Source organism: Typopeltis vanoorti, chromosome 3, assembly GCF_054136105.1.
Source record: "Typopeltis vanoorti isolate ZY-2024b chromosome 3, IOZ_Tvanoo_1.0, whole genome shotgun sequence".
NCBI lineage: Eukaryota > Metazoa > Arthropoda > Arachnida > Uropygi > Thelyphonidae > Typopeltis > Typopeltis vanoorti.
This window is the reverse complement of record NC_143551.1, coordinates 128,796,752-128,819,191: the sequence shown is the minus strand read 5'-3', so window position 1 is coordinate 128,819,191 and position 22,440 is coordinate 128,796,752. Positions and strand designations below refer to the sequence as shown.

At 36.6% G+C, this 22,440-nt stretch overlaps 1 protein-coding gene across 4 annotated transcripts in view; it reads left to right on the top strand.

The window, feature by feature from the left end:
* Positions 1-22,440, top strand: part of LOC150108560 (serine/threonine-protein kinase ULK3-like) — a 268,335-nt gene that overhangs the window by 94,959 nt on the left and 150,936 nt on the right. For all 4 annotated transcript variants that reach the window (XM_090415993.1, XM_090415992.1, XM_090415994.1 and 1 more), the window contains 2 exons: positions 4,041-4,184; positions 21,399-21,481. In XM_090415993.1, coding sequence (XP_090272119.1) covers positions 4,041-4,184; positions 21,399-21,481 — 227 coding nt within the window. The remainder of the gene's footprint in view (positions 1-4,040; positions 4,185-21,398; positions 21,482-22,440) is intronic.

Here is a 22,440-nt window from a genome sequence, read left to right as displayed (position 1 = left end):
TATCTACAATTTTCCTCCAAATCAATCTGTTACCTGTTAAGACCCCAACATTATCAAATCTTATATTTCTATATAGCTCAGTGGATGTGGCGTTTACACACCACAGCACTTGGCCGCACGAAGGAAGACTTAGTTTCGAGTCTAGTTGGTGACTAGAGGAAATTTTTCTAAGCCTTTTTTCGACCGGTTCCTGAGTTAGTTGATCTCTGGCACGGACAAGTGGGTTTTCGTCCCGTAAACTCAAGAAAATCGACCGTGGAACCCACATTATTTCAGACATTAAATATATTGTGTTAGGGTTAGGAACCACGAGATGGCGGCACATTTGAGCCGTCTCTCTTCACTGTGTACCGTATAATTAGTGATAGCCTTGGGCCATCTATCTCTGATTGGGTACCAGTGGAGATTGAACTGCCCACTCAGTCTCCAAAAGTTAGATAGGGTTAAATGGCCTCGCCTACTCCCCGTCTATGGGAATAAAAAGGCGTTAGCTGATTTTTATTATTATTTTTTTTAATATTTCTATATTCTAAGGTACTTTTTACCATATCAATCCACCTATATCTGGATCTTTTTCCTAATAACATGTCAGAGAACACTTGTTTTGCTAATCTTTCCTCTCCCATCTGTTTAAGTGACCATACTACCTGAGATTAGCTCTGCTAACACATTCCTGGATGTAATAATGTCAAGTTCTTTCCTAATACATTTGTTTTTAATGTGATATTGCCGTTGATGCCATCTGTTCATGCCCCTAATTTTTCTCTTGACTCTCATATCTGTGGTCTCTAGTCTTTGGTCAAGTGTTTTACTTCTAATCCAGCTCTCGGATCCATAAGTTAAAATTGGTTTGAACACGTCTTGTATACAGCTAATTTAGTGTTTTGACTAAATTCTCTCTTATTCCATATAAATTTATTCAGTTGACTTCCTACCATACCAGCTTTGTTGATCCTGTTGTCTATTTCCATATTTAATTTACCATCTTCACTAAAATTCGTGCCTAAGTAGCTGAAATGTTTTACTTGTTCTGTAGGTTCTCCTTTCACAATGCTTTTCCCTATTTTCATTTTTTTCTCTTGTTATTGCTGACCTTCATACCATATCTATTACAACAGTTATTCAATTTAAAAGTCTTCCCATGACTTTTGTTTAGCCAGTTTCAGAGTGTTTAGCTTTCTTACATTTGTCTCTGTATTTCCTAAGAGCACAAGCTGACTTATTTGCCTGGAACTTTTGATACGCTTTCTTCTTTTCTTTCACAGCTTTTTTTTTAACTTCCTGTATCCACCATGGAATTCTGATTTTTCTATCCTTGCAGACAACCTTACTACATGCCTCTTTGGCTGAATCAATCAATGTTTGCTTCAGGGGTTTGCCATTGAATCTGTAAAGTTTGGTTCCTGTTCTCAAACTCTTTCATAGTTTCTTGAATACTGTTTGTGTATTTTAGTCTACAGTTCACATCTGAGAGCTGCTCAACTTTTATTTGCTTTAAGGCTTTCTTACATATGTTTTTCCTTTCAATATGAAATTCAGTTTTATCCTGGTTAAGACTAAATGGTGGTCACTTCCAGTTTCAAATTCTCTGTACACTCTGGTGTCCTGCACCAGTTAGAAAACATCACTATCCACAGTAACATAGTCAAAGAGACTTTTCTTATTCCTTGCCTCTTGTCTCAATGTGAATTCGTGCATATTTTTATGTTGGAACATTGTGTTAGTGATAACCAGTCCATGTCCTGAGCAAATATCCAACTAGTATTTGCCATTATTATTAGCTTTGCTCTTTTCTCCAAATTTTCCCAAAATATTTTTGTATGTTTGACAATCATTTCCTACTCTGCTATTTAGATCCCCAACAAGGACCAACTTTTTGTTTTTCATTGTGTCAGTTGCTTTCTCTAAAGCCTCAAAAAAATTCCTCCACTTCTACCTTAGTAGAACCTTCTGTGGGACCATAGGCACAAATAAGTCTCATTGTCCAGTTCCCCATTCTGATATTTGCCCACATCACAATACTTAATATTGTCTGCCATTCAAGAAAATTAGCCTCGTATTTAAAGTTGAATACTATGGCTTCTCCTTTTCCTTGATTGTCATTGCCTGAATATAACATTTTGTATTTATTGCTCAGAAAGATCTCACCAGTTTTTGTCTTTTCAGGTTTTTTTTTTCACCCCATTATGTCGATCTGGTACTTATCTAATTCCTCAACTAGCTCCATTTCTTTGCCATTTAGGCTTCTTATGGTGATAGTACTGATTTTTAACTCTGGTGATGTTCAGTTGGGGTGTGTTTTAGGATTTGTTCCAGTGGCAAACTTTTCAAACAAGAAAAGTCTGACAAACAAGACTATTTGCTGTTTGCCCTGGTTCCCTGGAGAAAACAATGAGGACTTGTTTAACCAGGCTACCCCCAGCTCTCATGAAATGCTGTCATGTTGTACCATTGTTTTATTGGTTTAAGCCAATAAGAATGGAATTTGGTCAGCTAAATCCCAAAATGCCAGCACATCCTTGTTCATTCAGTATCCAGGTAGATACCTAACAGGCTGCACCACGAGAAGGTGAGGATTGGACATTAGGTCAGAGGCCCTGGTCGGTTCTCCTCATTCCTTTAAGGGCTATGTGGAGGTCTCCTCTCAGTTATATTGCTTTGACCCTTAAGCACCCCTATAAGTTTTCTTTGACACTTTGACACCCCCCCCCCCCCCCGACTATATACCCAGGGGTGGAAGTCCCACAAGTTTCAGTTTTAAGTTTATGCTTTTTGTAGTCAATTTTAACGTAATAACCGGACAACCATAAGTAATGCCCTCTGTGCAGACGACCTTGCATATTTTATCATTCATGTAATGAGGAGGACCATAGAAAGATAGCTGCAGCAAGCCTTGACCTTCTAAAGTGGGCTCTTGCAGGTTCAGATTTTTGCACCAGAAGACAATTTGTATGCATTTTTGCCACAGCCATTGAGCTTCATCCTGAGCCAGAACTCATACTAGGATAAATTTTAATTCCAGTTGCACTAGAAGCCAAATTCTTGGGACTCATATCTGACAAGAAACTCAGTTTTGTCCTTCATATACATCAGTTACAAGACAAGTGCTGCAAAGCAGTGTACATGCTTTGCATCCTTACTTCCACATCTTGTGGTGCTGACAAATGTTGTTTGCTTCTGTTGTGTAGGGTACTGATTAGATCCAAACTTGATTATGGGTACCAAGTCTGTGCTTCTGCCAGAGAAAGAAGAGACAGCACCCTTCGATGGATAGACTCTCTTCTCTATCAAGCCATAGGAATGGCAACTGAAGCACTCAAACTTCACCAATCCCTAGTCTGTACGTTGAGGCAAGTGAACCAACCACTTCAACATCAACAACTGTCTCTATTTTGTGCTATAAAAATAAAATTCCTACCAGACCATTCCATGCGCCCCAGCTATTTTCTGCCCCAATGATTGGAGAAAGTATACAACACCCGTTACTCTGCTATATAATCCTTTGGTTTACAAATAAATGCGAGCTCTAGATATCGGGTAGATAACATAGCACATGTACCACTAAATGTACTTTTGCTGTGACATTCATACATTCCACCATGCAGGTTTTCTTTGTGTGAGTTACCCAAACATTCAATTCCTCATGCCAGTTTATACTGACTTCAAAATTATACTGATACTCCATCAGTATAAGTTTATACTGATACTCCATCACTTATGGGATCTCTGATTTTGAAGTGAATTCAGGTTTTTTTTTCCTTTCAAAGGGTGCCATATCCTGTTATTCTTCTAATCGTGCTATGGAGGCAATTAATATCTAATAAGATATTTTATATAGTTTTCATAAGAATGGGTAAATTTTCTGATTTGTAAAAATTAATTGCATGCCTACTTATGTGGTTTTCATTTATGTGAGTTGTCTTTCTTATTCTGATGAAAAAAGGCCCTCAGATTACTTTTAGTAATCTGAAGGCCTTTTTTAGGGCTTTAATGTCTGTCATCCATTAACAAGAGAAAACATTATTATTTTTTTCTTCCAGATTTTGGATTTGCACAATATCTCTTTCCTGAAGATGAAGCAACATCACTTCGTGGCTCTCCTTTGTATATGGCTCCAGAAATACTCCTTAAACACAATTATGATGCAAAAGCAGATTTGTGGTCAGTAGGTATAATTTTATATGGTAAGTATTTTTCTCTGTTGTCTGTTTTTCTTATTGTTTTAAGAAACATTTTAAACAATGAAGGTTATCTTTCTGAGTACCTCAGATATATAAGCTTCACTATTTAATTCTCTTGATGCAGAGCTGAGTGATATATATATATGTGTGTGTGTGTGTGTGTGTGTGTGTGTGTGTTGATATAATAAAATTAGCTCTTTAAGAAACCTTTATATTTTGAAAAGCTATTCAACATGAGACAGAGAGAAAGAATTTGGGATAATTTGGATATTTAGCTTATTTTAATATTTTATTCTACTTTATAGACTCATTTCTGGAAATTATTTATTTTATGTATTCTGTATTCATTACCTTTTTAACTTATAAATTCTGAGATTAATATCAAGAGTCCTGGAAATGTCAAATGGTAGGAAATCAAAGGAAATTCCTTATTGCAAATATTTCACTATAACAAATTCTCATAAATTACAGGAATAGTTATAATAGACTGTTTGCTGTAGTGAATTTCTTTAAGAAAAGTATAATCTCTCTCTGGACTTATAATTTGATATCATGAGTGAGTCAGTTTGTTATAATTGCATTTGCTTTAGCAAGAGTTAACTGTATTTCTCAACTTACAATGGGATTCCATTCCAATGATCCCATTATAAGTTGGAAATCACTATGTGAACCATAAGATGAAACAATATTGCATGTACATATGAAGGGTGAAGTAAAATTAGTTATTTCCAAATATTTCGACCTAAATATTACAGGCCATCATGAGTGACTGTTATTGCTAACAAATACTAGGAAGAATTAGTGTTAATAATGGATTATTTAAAACATACAAGCTGCATTATGGCATAAGGAACACCATGATGTAATAATTAAAAAAAATGATGACTGATGAGAATCAGACTTTCCCAGACTTTTGGTAAGGATAGACAGTAGTTACAATTCAGGTTATGACAATGAAGCAGAGCTTCAGCACTCTCAATAAATACATATTCAAACTTGAACTAGCAATGGTGTGTGTGTGTTTATTTTAGACAAGAAGATTCTATGTCACAAGTATTGCTAAAACATCAGTGAACCATAAGGATGTGTTAACAAATAACATGCCTAAATCTAAAATATGCAACTCTGTATATTCTTTAACTAGTTTCACTCTATTTATAGTGAAATAATACAGATGTACAAATTATAACATACAGTTTCTGTATATACTGTACAATACTGTAGTTCACAATGAAACATGAGTGTACTGTTCTTCTGTAAACTTACCAGTAAAATAATCAGATTGAAACATGTGAAGCAAAGAATAATTGCAGGAGGTAGGAGAGGCTAGGTAAACAACAATAAATTCTTCATATTCAGGAAATGCAAAGCATTTTGAAATGTTTCCCCCAGATGCATAACTTGTGGAAAGTCCAGGCTTATCCCCAGGGGCTAGACAACAGGAATAGGCTTCTTTAAGAATTTGTACATTATGTCTAACTTTGTCTGAACAGGTTTTCCCTTTCTAGTAGATAAGCATCATTCTGTCTACTTTGCTAAATATCTCCATGTTGGGATCAGTTTCTTCAAATGACCAAACTGCCTTATTAACAGACTGTTAGAATTCACTAATAAACGACCTTCTTTCACTGACCTCAAACCCCATCCATGATGATAGATGGGGTTTGAGGTATTATATACACTCCATCCATCATACTCATACTACAAATCTTGAAGTATTCAAACATCTCAAGCTTCAAGTCATCTATAAAAGTGTCCTAAACACTGGTAACATCTTGCTCACCTTAATAGACAAAACACAGTTTTATCTATTTTTCTTCCATAGAAGACCTTAATTCTTTTCTCCTTACCTTTAATAATGCTCACCTTATAAATTAAGACCAGATTACTCTTCTCAGACTGACTTACTTCTTTACCTGGCATAATCATATTACTTCTATAGCACCTTAGCATATAGCACCTTTTTTTTGTTCAAGACATTATTTTTCATCTCTCCATCTGCTTACTTTATACAAATCGGAAATCCTCTCAATATTGGAATATTGCTCTCACATTTGGGATGTTGCAACTAAAACCTCTGTAAAATTTCTTGATATTGTTCAAAAGACAACATTTCAGTTGATCCTTCTCTCTCTCTCTCTCTCTCTCTCTTAAACTCTCTTCATCCACTATCATTAATAATGTTGAAACTAAACATCTGTTCACACAGAAAGTCAGTTTTCATATTTTGCCTCTTTTACATTTATTTGGTGGCCTGGTTGGCCAAGTGGTTGGCTGGTTGGCTGCAGGTTTGAATCCACTATGGGCATGGATGTGATTGTCTTTAAGTTGAAGAAGAATTTCATGACCTGATGTAAGACCACTGCTCCACTTATTGAAGGCCTGAAGTGGCTCGAAAAAGTTCCATGTTTGGTCTCTAGAGCAGAGTTTCTGGACTTACTAAAAAATAAGTAGAAAATACAAAAAATATATAAAATCAATGAAAATGGAGAAAAAAAATCCTTAGCCCATCCACGGTATGAATTGTACTATAGGTTTACAAATAACCTTTCATGGGCCAACATGAAAACACAAAACATATATTTCCATGAGCATAGTTCAGCAGAACTAGTATCCATCATCTCCCCATTTCTGCTAAGCCTACAGCAACTAGAGCAGCAGCAGCTGCCCTACATCCTTTTACAGTTGAACTGCTGACTCCCTGAACCTGCTACTCCCATTCCTCTTTTACTCCATTTATTTTGGTTCTGTGAAACAGTGAAGTATTCCCTAAAGCTCTTCAAGAAGAATATCAACAGATTACTTTGCAGTTAGCCACAGCCTAGCATTGCATTTATTTACTATAGACCTTGCAAACTCTCGTGTGTCAGTGATGTTAAAATTTTTTTTCAAAAGATATGGAAAAAAACATAGACATAGAGATGATGATGTCTGAAGTAAAGCAGTGTCAAAATGGACAGAAAAAGTAAAAGAACTGAACTTTAAAACCATAATCTTGAAAGAACTCAAAGAAAACAAGTGGTTCAGATGCGTGCTTGTCATGAAAACCGAAAGATTATATGTGCATGTTTCAGTGGAAAGCATCCAGAAGATTTATTAAAGGGAAGACAAAAAAAAAAAGTGGATGGATGGGTGGTATGTTAAAAAAATGTGCATAAATATATATATATATATATGTATGCATGCATTTTATTTTTATATATTTGCTTTTGTGTGTTTCTTCTTCACCTAAAAAAGTTTCATATCATGAGTATTGGTTTCTTTCTGGTTCTCTGAATTTATTTACTTTAAAAAATGCTAGATTCTTCACATCTTTGAAATTAATCTTGTTTAATACATTCACTTATCTTAGTCTCATAAATAAGACAAGTGAAATGTAATACAAAAAAAAAGACATTGTTTAATTATTTTTTTAAAAAATCTAAAGATTAATTAAAAATATTAAATTTTTAATTTAATCTAAAATAATATTTGCAGGAGCTACTTGAAATCATATATAATGTAAATTAGCTTTGTAATGTTCATAGAGGATGTAGTTCAAAGATTCACTGCAAGGTCCACACCAACCATCATTCACTCCATTGCCTATCATACCTCTCTTTACACTCATTTCTGGTAAAGCATTCACAACTGTCTCTGGCAATCCCCACTCTCTCCAAACAAAAAAGATCCTCATGCTTTTGCTAACCATAGTCTTAGACAGCTTCCAAGGATAATCTCTTGTTCTCTTTGTTTCTTGTCATGGAGATGACAGGATTTTTCCTACAGAAATTTTTTTTTCATTCCTCAAAATAAGCAATCTATCCCAAAGAACATATAGTGTATAGGCAGTGTATTATACTGGCCTCATATTCTTAGTTGATTTAGTCATAATTCTATACAGCAAATACTTCCACTTACTTATTATCACCTAGCAGGCAAGTTAAAAAAAATCATATTGACATATCAGTTCATTCATCAAACATTAAGCTTGCTCACTTTGTGCAAAAATTAGCAGAAGTAAGCATCTCATCATTCAACATAGCCAATGTATCCATAGAAGAATGTCTTGTTCTCAATAATTGTTTTTTTCGTTTATTTGTTATTTGATTTTATTATTTTATTTGATTTTCTTAGCAAAGTAGAAAAGCAATAGCACAAAAGATTTTGAAAATAATACCATATTAGTAGATCAAAAGAAGGTGAAGGACAGATGGAAGGGATATTTTGCAGAGTTGTTAAATACAGAAATTGAGAGGAAGATCTGGAGGAGCAGGAAGCATACAGGGTCCAGAGATGGAAGTTACAAAGGAAGAAGTAATAGAAGCAATAAGAAAAATGAAAAACAACAAAGCACCAGGACCATCAGAAATAGTAATGGAAATGATAAAAGCAGTAGGAGAAGGAGGAGCAGGACTGGACCACGTGAACTATTTAATAAAGTGTGAAGAGAAGAAAAGATACCAAAGGACTGGAAAGGAACTTTGTAGTACCTATTTACAAACTAAAGGCAACATACTGGACTGTGGAAACTACAGAGGAATAAAACTTACCGAACACCTATAAAGACATTTGAAAGAATAGTGGATAAGAAATTGAGAGAAATAGTGGACATTAACCAGATGTAATGTGGTTTCATGAAAGGGAAAGAAACAACAGATGCAATCTATGTGGTGAGACAACTGGAAGAAAAGTACCTTGAGAAAAATAAAAGGCTTACCCGTATATTTGCAGATTGAAAAGGCATATGACAGAATACCAAGGGACCTCATCTACTGGGCCCTCAGAAGGAATGGTGTAACAGAAAAATTAATTAAGGATTATAAAAGCGATGTATGGAAAAAACCGAGACGGCAATAAAATGAGCATTGGAACAACAGAATTTTTCAACATCAAAGTGAGCTTGCATCAAGGGTCAGGTCACTTAGCTCGTTTCTTTTTGTGAGTATTTTAGATGCACTCAGTAAAGGAGTAGCCAAAAATACACCATATGTTATTTGCAGACAACTTGGCTTTCACAGGTGCAACTGTAAAAGAGACCCAAAAGAGTTTTATAGAGTAACAAAATACCTTGGAGGATATGGGTCTAAAGATAAATACTAAGAAAACTGAAGTAGTGGTTAGTGAGAGGGAAGGATATGAAGAAATTAGCATAAAGGATAGAGAAGGTGGTATCTTGAAAGAAGTTGACTTTTAGGTACCTGGGATCAACCATAGAGAGGGAAGGCACATGTAACTTAGCAGTCAGAGAAAGAATTAGGGTAGGTTGGACGGTTTACGGAAAAGTCGCCCCCTGTAGATAATGAGTAGGTTACAAAAATGTAAATACAGTCAACTCTCGATAACTCAAATTTTTATTGAAGTCCTAGCCCCTTTAGTGGATGTTAATTTTTCAATGTTAAACTCTGTCGATTACTCGAAGTGAACTTCTGATAACCCTAACTTTTCCTAACAAATTTTCAAAATTAATTCGTGTACAAATTGTCATGTAGCTTTTAAACTGATTTCTCCCCTTTTGTATGTCTTCAGGGTTCACTTTCCATTATGAAAGTATTAACTGGAACTGTTAATCCTTTCACAATGGAAAGAATACATACTTGACCACGAGGGCGATAGTCACGTGGTTAGTGACGGACATGGGGGGGGGGAATAGTGGACAGCGCATGTTTGCAGTTTTTGCTGTCTCATTATTGGCGGTGCATCACACGCATTTCAATATCTACATATTATTTTTGCATCTTGATTGATTAATCCTCTTGATTGTGTAAGCCTCTGCAATTACTGATGCAAATTGTTGCATCAGTAATTGCAGAGGCTCATGCCAATGTCACGGCATTACTTCCTAAAAAGGATTCACTTAAATGAACCATTCGTCATGTTCGATGCAACAATGGTACTCCTGCTTTACCGAGCAATCTCCAGGACCTAGTAATTCCACAAAATTATCAAGAAATTATTATCGATGGCAATGTACAACAGTTTTTGATGTATGATTCTCAGGACAAACTGCTCCTGGGTCACATGCTTATTTTTTCCACTAGTAACAATCTTCAGTTATTTGTGTGTAGCCAGGAGTGGTTTTCTGATGCAACTCTTAGCACAGTACCCACACATTTCCAGCAGCTTAATACAATTCATGTGGTTCAATTCAATGCAGTTATTCCAGTGGTCTATGTGCTTCTGCCAAACAAAACTCCTGCCACATACATCATGTTGCTTCAAGAAGTTAAAAATCTACAACCAGGTTTCCAACCCCAGCGACCTATGACAGATTTCGAACAACGTGCCATGCAAGCCTTTGAACAAGAATTTCCTGGTATTGTAAATACCGGTTGTTGTTTTTTTTAATCTTTCCCAAAGCATTTCGCGAAAGGTATAGAATGAAGGCTTAAAAGCCTGATACGAACAAGACCATGAATTTGCTCGTTGGATCCGAATGATTCTGGCATTGGCATTTATTCCTCCTGCTAATGTTATTCAAGCATTTAAAGATTTAGTTGAAGCTGATGACTTCCCCATTGAAGCTATGGTGATTGCAAACTACTTTGAAGATACATATATTGGAAGAAGACAACGGAGAGGCCGGCAATTACCCATTTTTGCCATCGAATTGTGGAATGTTTACACACGAACACTGCATGATCAGCATCGTACCAACAACGCCGTGGAGGGGTGGCACAGGGGATTTCAAGAAACTTGTGCTACTTTATTCCCAAATATTTACCAATTCGTTGATTCTTTTAAAGAAACAACAAGGGCTGCACAATTTCGAAATTACACAACTAATTGCTGGTAATTCAGGCAATCAAAGAAACAAGAAGTATGCTTCAATTTCTGCTAAAATAAAAACAATAGTCAAAGATTTTCAAAATTTGTAATGTGATTGATTACCTTAGACGCATTGCATACAACTTCAAGTTTTAAAAAATAATAATGTGCATTTATTCTATTAAGACAAAGTAAATTAGAATTATTAAAAAATTAGGTGTATTATTTACATTTTTGTAGCCCACTCATTATCTACAGGGGGTGAAATGTGCCAGGGGCAAAATGCTAGGGGCGACTTTTCCGGATCCCAGGTTGGACTAAACGGAAAGAGATGTCAGGAGTGATATGCAACAAATATGCACTGAAAAAAGTAAAAAAACAAGTATATATAAATCAGCCATTATACCGGCCTTGTTATACGATGCAGAGACATGGGCAACAAAGAGAACTCAGGAGGAACAATTGGAAAGAGCAGAGATGAGGATGCCAAGATGGATAAATGGAACATCAAGGAAAGAGCATAGGAGAAACAAAGATATTAGGAAGGAGATGGGAGTTAGAAAAATTAGTGACAAAGTGAGAGAAAAGTAGATTGAGGTGGGCCAGCCATGTATGGAGAAGACCAGTAAACCACCCAATTCAGAGAGTCACAACAATGGATGTGAAGGGTAAAAGAAGAAAAGGAAGACCAAGGAAAAGATGGTGAGAAAACATTAAAAGGGATATGGAAGAAGTTGGAGTAGAAAGGAGGGATGCTCAAGATAGAAATAAGTGGAAGAAAATTGTCAAAGTAGCAGACCCCAGGACTGCTACTGAACAAATGCTGAAAAGAAGATTTTTTTATAGACATTACAGAGTTTTTTCTGTATTGTCTAGAAAAAAAATCCTATTCCTTTAAATGGGATAACCGAACTTCTACACTCAACAATTAGACTTAACTATGGGCAGTTCATTATCACCACTAGTAGCAAATCTTTTCATGGAAAAGTTTGCACCATCTCAAGATATATTAACAAAAAAATCAGAAAATGTAATTTCTTTATTGATATCTATTGAAAACTTACCCATGTAAAATTCTATATCCATGCAAGATCCATTAAGAGTATGAATAATGCCCAACTTCTTAGAAGCTGGACATTATTCACTCCCTTAAGAAGAAATCATTTACATACAATCACAAAACCCAAGAAAAGGAAGAAATATTGACATCTGGCATAGAGACCATGTCTGTTTCATATATTGGTAGACAGTCTGTAAGACTGCAGCATTACTAAAGGAATAAATTTTCAGAGTTGCTTTCAAAGCTGTTGTGAACATTCAGTCTGGTAAGATAACCACAATGAGCACCACAGCTTATTGTACATAGATCAGAATGTAAGTTATGCCAAGATCAGAAAAAAAAAGAACATCTTAGTAATATGGCTCATAATGTGCAAGGGAATTTGCAGTCTCTCTGACTAAGCTCTTTAAGGCTCAGCTTTGGAAAGGTGAGACTTAAAAGAGTCTCTAAGACAGAGGTTACAAATTACAATCTTGATACCAGTCAGTATCAAGATCAGAAAAAAAAAGAACATCCTAGTAATATCGCTCATAATGTGGGGAATTGGTAGTCTCTCTGACTAAGCTGTGTAAATCTCAGCTTTGGAAAGGCTCCAGAGGAGGAGAGAGGGCAGAAATAGTTCTGTTGCATAAAGGAGGCTCCAAGACAGAGGTAACAAATTACAGACCAGTCAGTATCTTAGGAGTGGTGGTAATAGTATTAGAGAAGTTGGTAAAAGGAATTGATGGACAGGAATATGATACACTAAGGGAGGGACAGCATGGTTTTGTGAAAGGTAGGTCATGCCTTAGTAATTTGCTTACTTTTCATAATAAAGTGACAGTTGATTTGAATAAAGGAAATTACTACACTGATTTTGCTAGACTTTGTAAAGGCATTCAAGAGGATACTACAAGGAACTCTGTTCTAAAAATTTTAACAAACTGAAATAGATATGAAGCTGGTGATTATTGATAAGAGGGTACTTGATAGATAGCTTTCAGAGAGCAGTATATAGAGGAATTGAATCCAGGAGAAAGAGGGTGACTTATGGTGTTTAATGCAGAGCTTGGCACTTGGGCAGCTACTGTTTAATTTTTACATCTGTGATATGGAAAATGAGCTAATGGGAAAATATTCAGTTATTTGCCAATGGTGCAAAAGTAGGAGAGCAATAGTCAATGGAGATCCTGCTAGATGATTTAAATAAACTGCACTATGCACAAAGGATAATCATCACGAGTTTAATGTGGTGATTGTCATGTCTTCTGGCATTAGAAGGGTGCTAAATGAGATAAACTCCTTGACATCTCTTTCCATGGTCTCATTACTGCTTTATTTTTTGTGATCCAAACATCTAAGACTGAATAATGGAAAGAATTCTAACTGTAATGATGATGACCTTCATCTTTCACTCCACCCATAATTCCCAACCACTGTCCAAGCATTGATTTTTCAACAAGCATTCCATGAAAAATATTCAGCAGATCAAAATGACTTGAGAAAACTTCAGCATTGTACTTAGCTTGTTACTGTTTTTTGCAGTAACTGAAAATACAAATTTTTTTTGCCTCCTGTTCTAATGGCAGTTGAGTCTTTTGGTCCCTAGTCAAGGCCTTAGGTGTAGCTAGCTTCTACTCATTTACATTTCACAGTAAGTTGGATAGCTGATTGGCTGTCAGACAGGTATCAGCAGGTTGTTTATGGTGGAGTGGTACTTCCAAAAGAGGAAGATCACTGGTGGAGTCCCACTGGGATCTGTTTTGAGACCATTATTGTTTAATTTTTATGTTGATAACTTCGGAACTGCTTAAATGAAGAAGTCCAGCTGTTAGCCAATGATGCAAAAGTTGGGAAAGGCTATGAGAAGCAGAGCAGATGTTGTGGCTTTGCAGGAGGATCTGAATAGATTATGTAAGTGGGCAAATGATTGGAGCTGTCAATTTAATGTTGCAGAAAGTTGCAAGGTCTTGAAGTTTGGTAGGCAAGGTTAGGATGCAATTAATGGAGAAATTTTGCAGGAGATGAGAGATTTGGGAGTGATGTTGGTCAGAGACTTGAATTTTAGGGATCACATTGCTAAAATTCTAAGAACATCCCAATGGATTATGGCAGTAATGAGGAAGACATTGACATGCAGAAGCTAAGAGGTTATAGTTTCCTTGTAAGGCTTTGATCAGGCCACATATGGACTACTGTGCACAGATTTGGTCACCTGGTTTTCAGGGGGATGAGGATGTATTGGAGAAGGTTTACTAAGTTAGTGTCTGGTCTGTGAAATATTAGATATGAGGAGAGATTGTAGGAATGCAACTTACAGAGCCTTGTGAATAGAAGAAGAGCAGATATGATTGAGACATATGTGTTGGTGAGGAATTGTCACAGATTAATGTGGAAAAGATATTTCATAGAGTAGAGGGAGGCAAGGGCCATCCATGGAAACTGTATAAGGAAGGTGTGAGCAGGGGAGTGAGAAGCTGGTTCTTTGCATGGAGAGTGATTGTTGAGTGGAATACATTTCCTGAAAGTGTGATTGAGTGCAAAAGCCATGAATTGGTTCAAAGTATGGTCAATGATCTTTTGGGATGAGAGAATAGAGACCTCCCGTTACGAGTCCTTTGACTCCACAGAGGTCAGATAATAATAATAATAATAATAATAATAATAATAATTTCCACTGTTTTCGCATCCAAATGGTTCTATTGTAACTTCACCCAAAGAAAAAACAACAAAACAACTACTGGCATCATTATATTCTTCCAATTTTGGCATTGATGATTTGCAAAGTACTGCCCACACAACAAGAACTGACACTCATGCCAATCTGCCAGAAAGAAATCGGAATTCTGAGTAATTTGGACACAAAGATGTATCTGGTCCTGATTGCATATACATATAAACCTTTGAAAAATTAATAAATGAGATAAGCATGACAAGAACAGTGGTAGAAAATATACAGGAAGCTTATAGTTAAGAATACATGTATATAGTATTTGAGGTAGAAAAAGCTGTTAAAAATCTGAATTGTTTAGAGGCAGTTTAAGTAGATGATATTCTAAGATTTCACAGTGTCCATCAATAAAAAGAGAAATAAAACAATGTGAGGATTACAAAGGAATTTTCTCTAAGTGTCCATGTAAGATTTATGCAAGCATACTTTCTTAAAGTGCTTAAAAATATTATTGAAGAGAAATTAGAGGAAAAACATGCTAGGTTCATTCAAGCCAAATAGGGATTTGCCAAGACTAGATTTTTATTTTAAAATAAATAGTGTAGAAATCATGGAAATATAATGAGATGTTGTATTTAAGTTTTGTGGAGCTGGAAAAAGCGATATAATAAGTTTGCTACGCAAACACTCAGAATGGTATATTTGTGTTGTGTAAGTGGAATTGCATGGGACAATAATATATTTAAGAACAATATATGTTAAACATCAACTTTTACTCATCTATTGGGATCAAATTAAAGAAGAGTTATAGAAAAACAATGACTGGGTCTGGCACATACGATTGCTGGGCAGTCTACTGTCTGATAGTCTACCTTCATCCCTATACAAATGTTGCCATCTTCCTTTCTGGTCATTCACTACATGTCATGATCAGTGGCTTTTCCCCCTCTTCAGATAACTTCACCATTGCTCACTTCAAGGCTCTGTACTTTCACCCTCTCTTCCTCCTGTACATAATGAAACTTTTCTAATTTCAAATCTATCTATAACTATGCTGATGACAGTGCATATCATTCCTTTTCTTCTTTTGGCAAATCTTGTGTACAATCATGAGCTTAAAGATCTTGCATAACCAAAGCTTTATACTCTGATCTTGAGAAGAAGATTTGAGAAAGTGTTGCTGAATGTGGTGGATGTGCAAATTCAGGGAAACTAGATTTATTAAGGGGGGGGTAGATATACAGTCCTTAGGGAGGCAGTTGAATGTAAGAATGAATATAATATGCCCGAGCAAATAAGGACAACAAATCAGAGTGGGATAGTTAATATAAGGCATCAAGGTAGGATTGGGGCTAATGGGGGGGTCTTAAATTCATGTACACTAATGCTAGGAGTATTAGGAACAAGAAGGAAGAGTTTTTGGCCATGGTTGGCACTTCCAGACCACAGGTTATTGGTATTAGTGAAACATGGCTGACTGTAGATGATATAGCTAGTGGGATTGAATGTGATGGGTATAGTGTGTTCAGGAATGACAGGGAGAATAAAATGGGGGGGGGGAGTATTGTTGATGATAGCTGATGAGCTGCAGCCAAGGAGAATAGAAGTTGAATTGCAGGATAGAGAAAAGAGCACATTTGAGGCCATTTGGTGTGAGATTGTGGCTAGCAGAATTAAATATACAATTGGGTGCTGCTATAGACCAGGTGATGGAAAAGATGGTGGTGACAGTATGCACAAGCAAATAGAAGAAATGAGTGGAAGGAGGGTGATTATTATGGGAGATTTCAACTATGGTCGCATTGATTGGAGTGAGGAGAGGACACACGGGAGGAAGGAATTGGATTTTATGCGGTTATTAAGGGATAACTATCTGCGACAGCATGTAATGGAAAATACTAGGGGTCAGAGAGTGCTTGACCTAGTAATTACATCTGAGGATTTGACTGTAACAAATATGACCACATTGCCACCAATCGGTGAGAGTGATCATAGGGTCTTGACTTGGGAGGTGGCTAAAGGTGTAGAATTTTCAATTAAGACAGGGTACATGTGGAATTATCGGGCTGGAAAGTATGACAAGCTTAGGAGTTTGATTGGTTCAGTGCCATGGCATGTACAACTGCAAGGACTAGAAGTCGATAGTGCATGGGAGGTAGTTAAGAAGTGTTTGCATGAAGCATTGGCTGACTGTATACCTAGAGTCCGAATAATAAATCAAATAGGGGTTAAATGGATGAATAACACCATTAAGCTTGAGCTGCAAAAAGAGAAACAACTATGGAGGGAATTTAAGGAGAAAGGTGACCGGCAGGCACACGAATGGTATAAAGCGCAGGCCAGAAGGGTAACGAGTGTGGTAAGAAAAGCAAAAAAGGATTACGAAAGAACATTGGCCATGCAGGCTAAAGAGAATCCTAAACAGTTTTTTAGATATGTAGCAAGTAAAAGGAAAAATGTACATGGCAGAATGATTTTAAAGAATGCCGATGGTAGGGAGGTAACTGAATCAGTTGATATAGTTGAGTTACTGAGTGAGCACTTTGCAAGAATATATCATCCAGGCGGTGACATTGCAGAAACAAATGTACCAGTAGATTATATGGGAATTGTGGTGAATGAAGTGGAGGTGAGTAGTCTATTGCATAACCTCAATGTCAATACATCTGTGGGATTGGATGGTATACCAGCTCGTGTTGTACGAGAAGCAGCTAAAGAATTGTCAGTACCCTTGACCATTTTGTTTAATTTGAGTCTCAGGTCTGGGTTAGTTCCGAGAGGGTGGAAAGAGGGGAAAATAGTTCCACTGCATAAAGGTGGTTCCAAGACTGCTGTTGTAAATTACCAACCGATTAGCATATCAGGAATCATTGTCAAGGTCTTAGAGAAATTAGTCAAGAAAAGAATACAGGATTGGATAGATGAAAATGGGATATTGTATGGGGGACAACATGGTTTTGTGAAGGGTAGATCATGCCTCAGTAACTTGCTCACGTTTTATAACACAGTGACGGCTCAACTGGATAGGGGTAATGGGTTTACAGTAATACTACTGGACCTTGCCAAGGCTTTTGATAGGATACCACATAGAACCCTAATCAGTAAACTGAGCAGATGGGGGATAGATATAGGATTGGTGAGATGGATAGGAGGGTGGTTGAAGGAGAGATACCAGAGAGTGGTTTATTCAGGAGTGGAGTCTAAAAGACGGCTTGTGACTAGTGGAGTGCCACAGGGATCTGTTCTTGGACCACTGCTTTTCAATTTGTTCATTAACGATATAGGAAAGGATCTGAGAGGAAGTGTTCACTTGTTTGCTGATGATGCAACGTTGGGTAGAGCAATTGTGAGTGCCCAGGATGTCAAAATTTTGCAAGATGATTTGGATAGTTTGGAGGACTAAGCTAAGGAAAACGGATGTCAATTTAATGTGGCAAAGTGTAAGGTTACATTTTGGTGGGAAAAGATTAGCAGCAGTATATCACATTGGTGGAACCGTACTCCAGGAGATTGATGAGGCCAGGGATTTGGGAGTGCTGGTGGATAGGGAGTTGAAGTTTAGGGGACACATTGCAAAAGTGGCTAAATAAGCTCATCAAATCACTTGGTTGTTGAAAAATACTTTAAACAAGCAGAGACAAACAGGTTATTGTTCCTCTGTATCGAGCCTTGATAAGACCCCATCTTGACTACTGTGCCCAGATATGGGCACCAGGGTTTCTTCTTGATGGGGGGGGGGGGGGGAGATGGAGAGGATCCAGAGACGAGTGACCAAGATGGTGGCAGGTCTGTGGAATGAACCTTATGAGAACAGGTTGAAGATTTGTGGGTTGCAAAAATTGGTTGATAAGCAGAAAAGGGGTGATATGATTGAAACATTCAAATTACTAAAGGGTTTCTATAAGATTAATCCGGAAGATATTTTTGAGAGGAGGACTGGTGGTGGGAGGACTAGGGGCCATACATGGAAGCTGGGCAAGAATGTGGTTAGCAGGGGTGTTAGAGCTAGGTTTTTTACGTGGAGAGTGGTGAATGAGTGGAATAAGCTGCCAGAGTCTGTTGTGGGTGCTATGACCGTGAATGAGTTCAAGGCAAGGTATGATAGATACTGTGTGAATGTCGAATAGTTGTTCTTGACATGATGTTAGGGCCTCCCTCGATGAGTCTGTTGACTCCTTGGAGTTGCCCGGAACAACAATAATAATAATAATAATCTTGCTATTCTGCAGTTGGCAGGGCCATTACCTTATGAATTTCAGCCACAAAACACTCCTCTTTCTTGCACCTAGCATCTCACATCACTTTCTGCAACAGGATCAGATTTATCTTTTTTTGGGGCTGATATGCATCCTAGCTTCTCCTGTCCACAAACACATCTCATCTGTAGCTTCTTCAGCTTCCAAAAAGCTGCTTAAACACTATCTCTTGCTTATAAGTAAATCTGCCTACAGTATATAAATCCCTAATTTTCCCAGGATTGGAATGTTACTCACATATATATAATGCTATCTATACTGTTTTATCTCTGTTCTAAAGGTATTCTCATAGACAGTGAGTTGTACTTTTCAAAATTTTTGAAAAGTACCTGCTGTATTTCTGTTCAGAATGTGAACTATTCATTACAAGCACCATCACTGTAGGCTTTGGTGTTGGTAATAGTTCTTTATGATATAAACAACACTGGAAAAAAAAAAAAATTGTGTAATTAATATTTTTCTAGATTTCACACCATTATCTTCAGAGAACAAATGCATCATGCAAGTAGATTGTGGCAGAAATAATTCCAATTATAACTGAAATGGAACTGATATCCTATCAAGGCATCTGTCCTATAGGGAGACCCAGATAAAAGCAAAGTTAATTCAGAGAAGTCACCCTAAATGTGGGCTTTGAATCACTTTCTCCTAAATTTTAGGCAAATTAAAGCAGTCATACTTATTGAGGTTATATCAACATTATAGCTGATAATGATTCTAAAAAAATCTCTCTGAACTTCCCAACATCTTTGCAGCACGCCTGTCTTTTTCCATTTAATTTTGTGTGAAGAAGTTGCTTGCCAGTGCTCATTTGCCATATAGATGATTGCAAATGTAGTTTTTATGTTCTTCAAGGCAGAGGTCACAGATCTACTGCTCTGTCCAAGTAGGATAAGTTGCAGATATATGGAACTTTATGGATGTGTAAGTAGACAAATCTTATTCTTAGAATTGATAAATTGCTAGCTAAATGTATGGTTCAAAAGTGGCATGGAGATTATATTTACCTAACTTTAGCTATCTTTTAAGATGTACCCAGGATATAGGGAATACAAATAGTGTTGTGATCTGTAATCTTATGTGTCAGGTGTGGGTGGGATGGGAGCATACAGAATTTTGTGTTAGGGATTATAGCCATTGGCTTAGTCACAAAAATAATGGAATTCTTTGACAAGAGCTGTATTGGAACAAATAGTCCTGGCTCTGTTATGTGAGTGCTTGAAGATACCATGCTGTTGGTATGACTGGTGATGTAACTGCTTATGTAATCTCACAAACAAAAGACCCCTATAGCAGATAAATGCTGTGTGTGTGTGCGTGATGAAAAGTTGTGATAATCACCATGAAGGAATTGAGATAGAACCATGTAACTTACACATTATTCTACATATAGGGTTTTAAGATATGTTCTCTCTTGTGGTTATATCAGTTGCTTTAATATCATTTTTGTTCTAGGTGTTTACCAGAGCATTTTAGCCCCCCCCCCCCACCCTTGTATGTATCTACCAATGTGTAAAGATTTCCTAGTGTAAAACTAGTGCATCTGTGAAGAGAAGACATCTGTTTGTTTTCCTTTTTCTATAATGAAATGTATTTTTGAATGTTAAATGTTTAAATGTCCTAAAAATATATCTGATGTGTCTATGCCATGAGACAAATACCAAACAGGTAATCTGCATAAGTGTAGTCAGATGGTTGATTTTTGTGTAGTAGTGTTAAGTGCTTGTTTTTTTTTTTTTTTAGAAATTCCATATAAAAATTGACTGGATGGGGGGAACCCATTGCAGTTCCATCTGTTTGTACAGTCTTTGCTTCTGTGAAAAAATAACTCAAGTTTGTGATGAATTTCAATATTTCCAATATATTTTTGGAATTAATGAAGAGCGAATGTCATTTAGTAACGCCAAGGATTTCTCTTGGTGTAGTATATTAAGGTTTTAAAAGGGAATAGAATTTTTAATGGCAGGAGAGTTGTTACCTTCTCTCTCTCTCTGTGTATGGGGGGGGGGGCTGTCTGTGCTATGATGTATAAGATGGAGTTAGAGAGAGATTGAGATAGTGAATTTTTGGAGTAGACATCATGATCAGCTTTGATATTACTTTATTTGCCAGTGTGCCACTGACATTGACTTTATTAAGCCAGATTCTTCTCCCCCTCCCAGCATATTAGAATTATTAAATTGCACCATATAGTCAGGTTGTTCTTTATGGCAAGGAAAATATATACACAACCAGATGGGACAAAATTAAAAAAAAAAAAAAAATAGTATTGTTAGTTACTAGTAGTCCACTCTAATAAAAGTTTTAACTGCAGATAAAATAAAAATTTGAACTCCTTGTGTAAAGAAAAAAAAAAGGATATTATCCATTTTTGTATAGTTTTGTATAGAATTTCAATCATAAAATTAGGTAGGCATGCTTCAATTGAATTTAACCTATCTTAAATGTTTTAAGAGTTAAATTTTAAAAAAAGTTCATGATCTTTTAAATGTTTTCCCTTCTAGAGTGTCTTTTTGGTCAAGCTCCCTTTTCATCCAGTACATTCTCTGAGCTAGCTGAAAAAATCAAAAGTACTAAACCTATACAGGTATGTTTAGCTAAATATTTTTATATTGCAGCTGAAATTATGTAGCAGGAATGAAAATAGGTACATTTCAATCCTGTAAAACCTACTATATGGAAAGTGAAAGGGTGGTAGATATATGTATGTATATATATATGAGTTATGAAAAGTACCACCAGATATGGAATGCAAGAGGATTAAGTGCTACTAGAGGAAACAAAGAAGAAGGGGTGGGAGGAAGAGAGAGTATAGGTCATAAGCTTGTTGCTGTGGTATGATGGGAAAGAATTGAGGAATGCCATGATTGTAAATGAGTCAGTGTGCATCAGTTGTGCTGTAGGAATGGTTTGCTATTTTTAGAAGTATGGTGTGAATTTTATGGACGAAAGAAGTTGCATGTGATTGAATGATTTGGAGAAAGTGTTATTTAGTGAGAGATTGGAAATGTAAAATCAGGAAAACTAGAGTTATTGGGAGAGGAAAGTGTGAAAATTATCAAAAATATGCAGGCACTTCCAAAGCAAGTGAGAATGGGAAAAGACAAAAGTTGTTTGCACATCAACATTTGCACCAACATTTTGCAACAAGTGTTGCAAAAACTGCACATTGTGGTGCTGCTATGATAAGAAGTACTTAAACATGTGGGGATAAGGAAGTAGTTGTGCCACTGTATAAAGCGCTGGTCAGCCCACACTTGGACTATTGTGCTGAGATTTGGTCACCTGGTTTTCAGTGGGATGTGGAAACATTGAGAGGATCCAGAGATGAATGACTAAGACAATATCAGGATTATGGAATGCTGGCTATGTAGAGAGAGAGAGAGAGAGAGTTTGAAGAAATGGGATCACAGAGTTTGTTGGATAGGAAGAAAAGAGGTAATATGATAGAGACATTTAGTGAAGGGATTTTATTGAATTAATCCAGAAGGATTATAAAAAGAGTAAAAGTGAGAGGGAAAGAACCAGAGTTCATCCCTGGAAGTT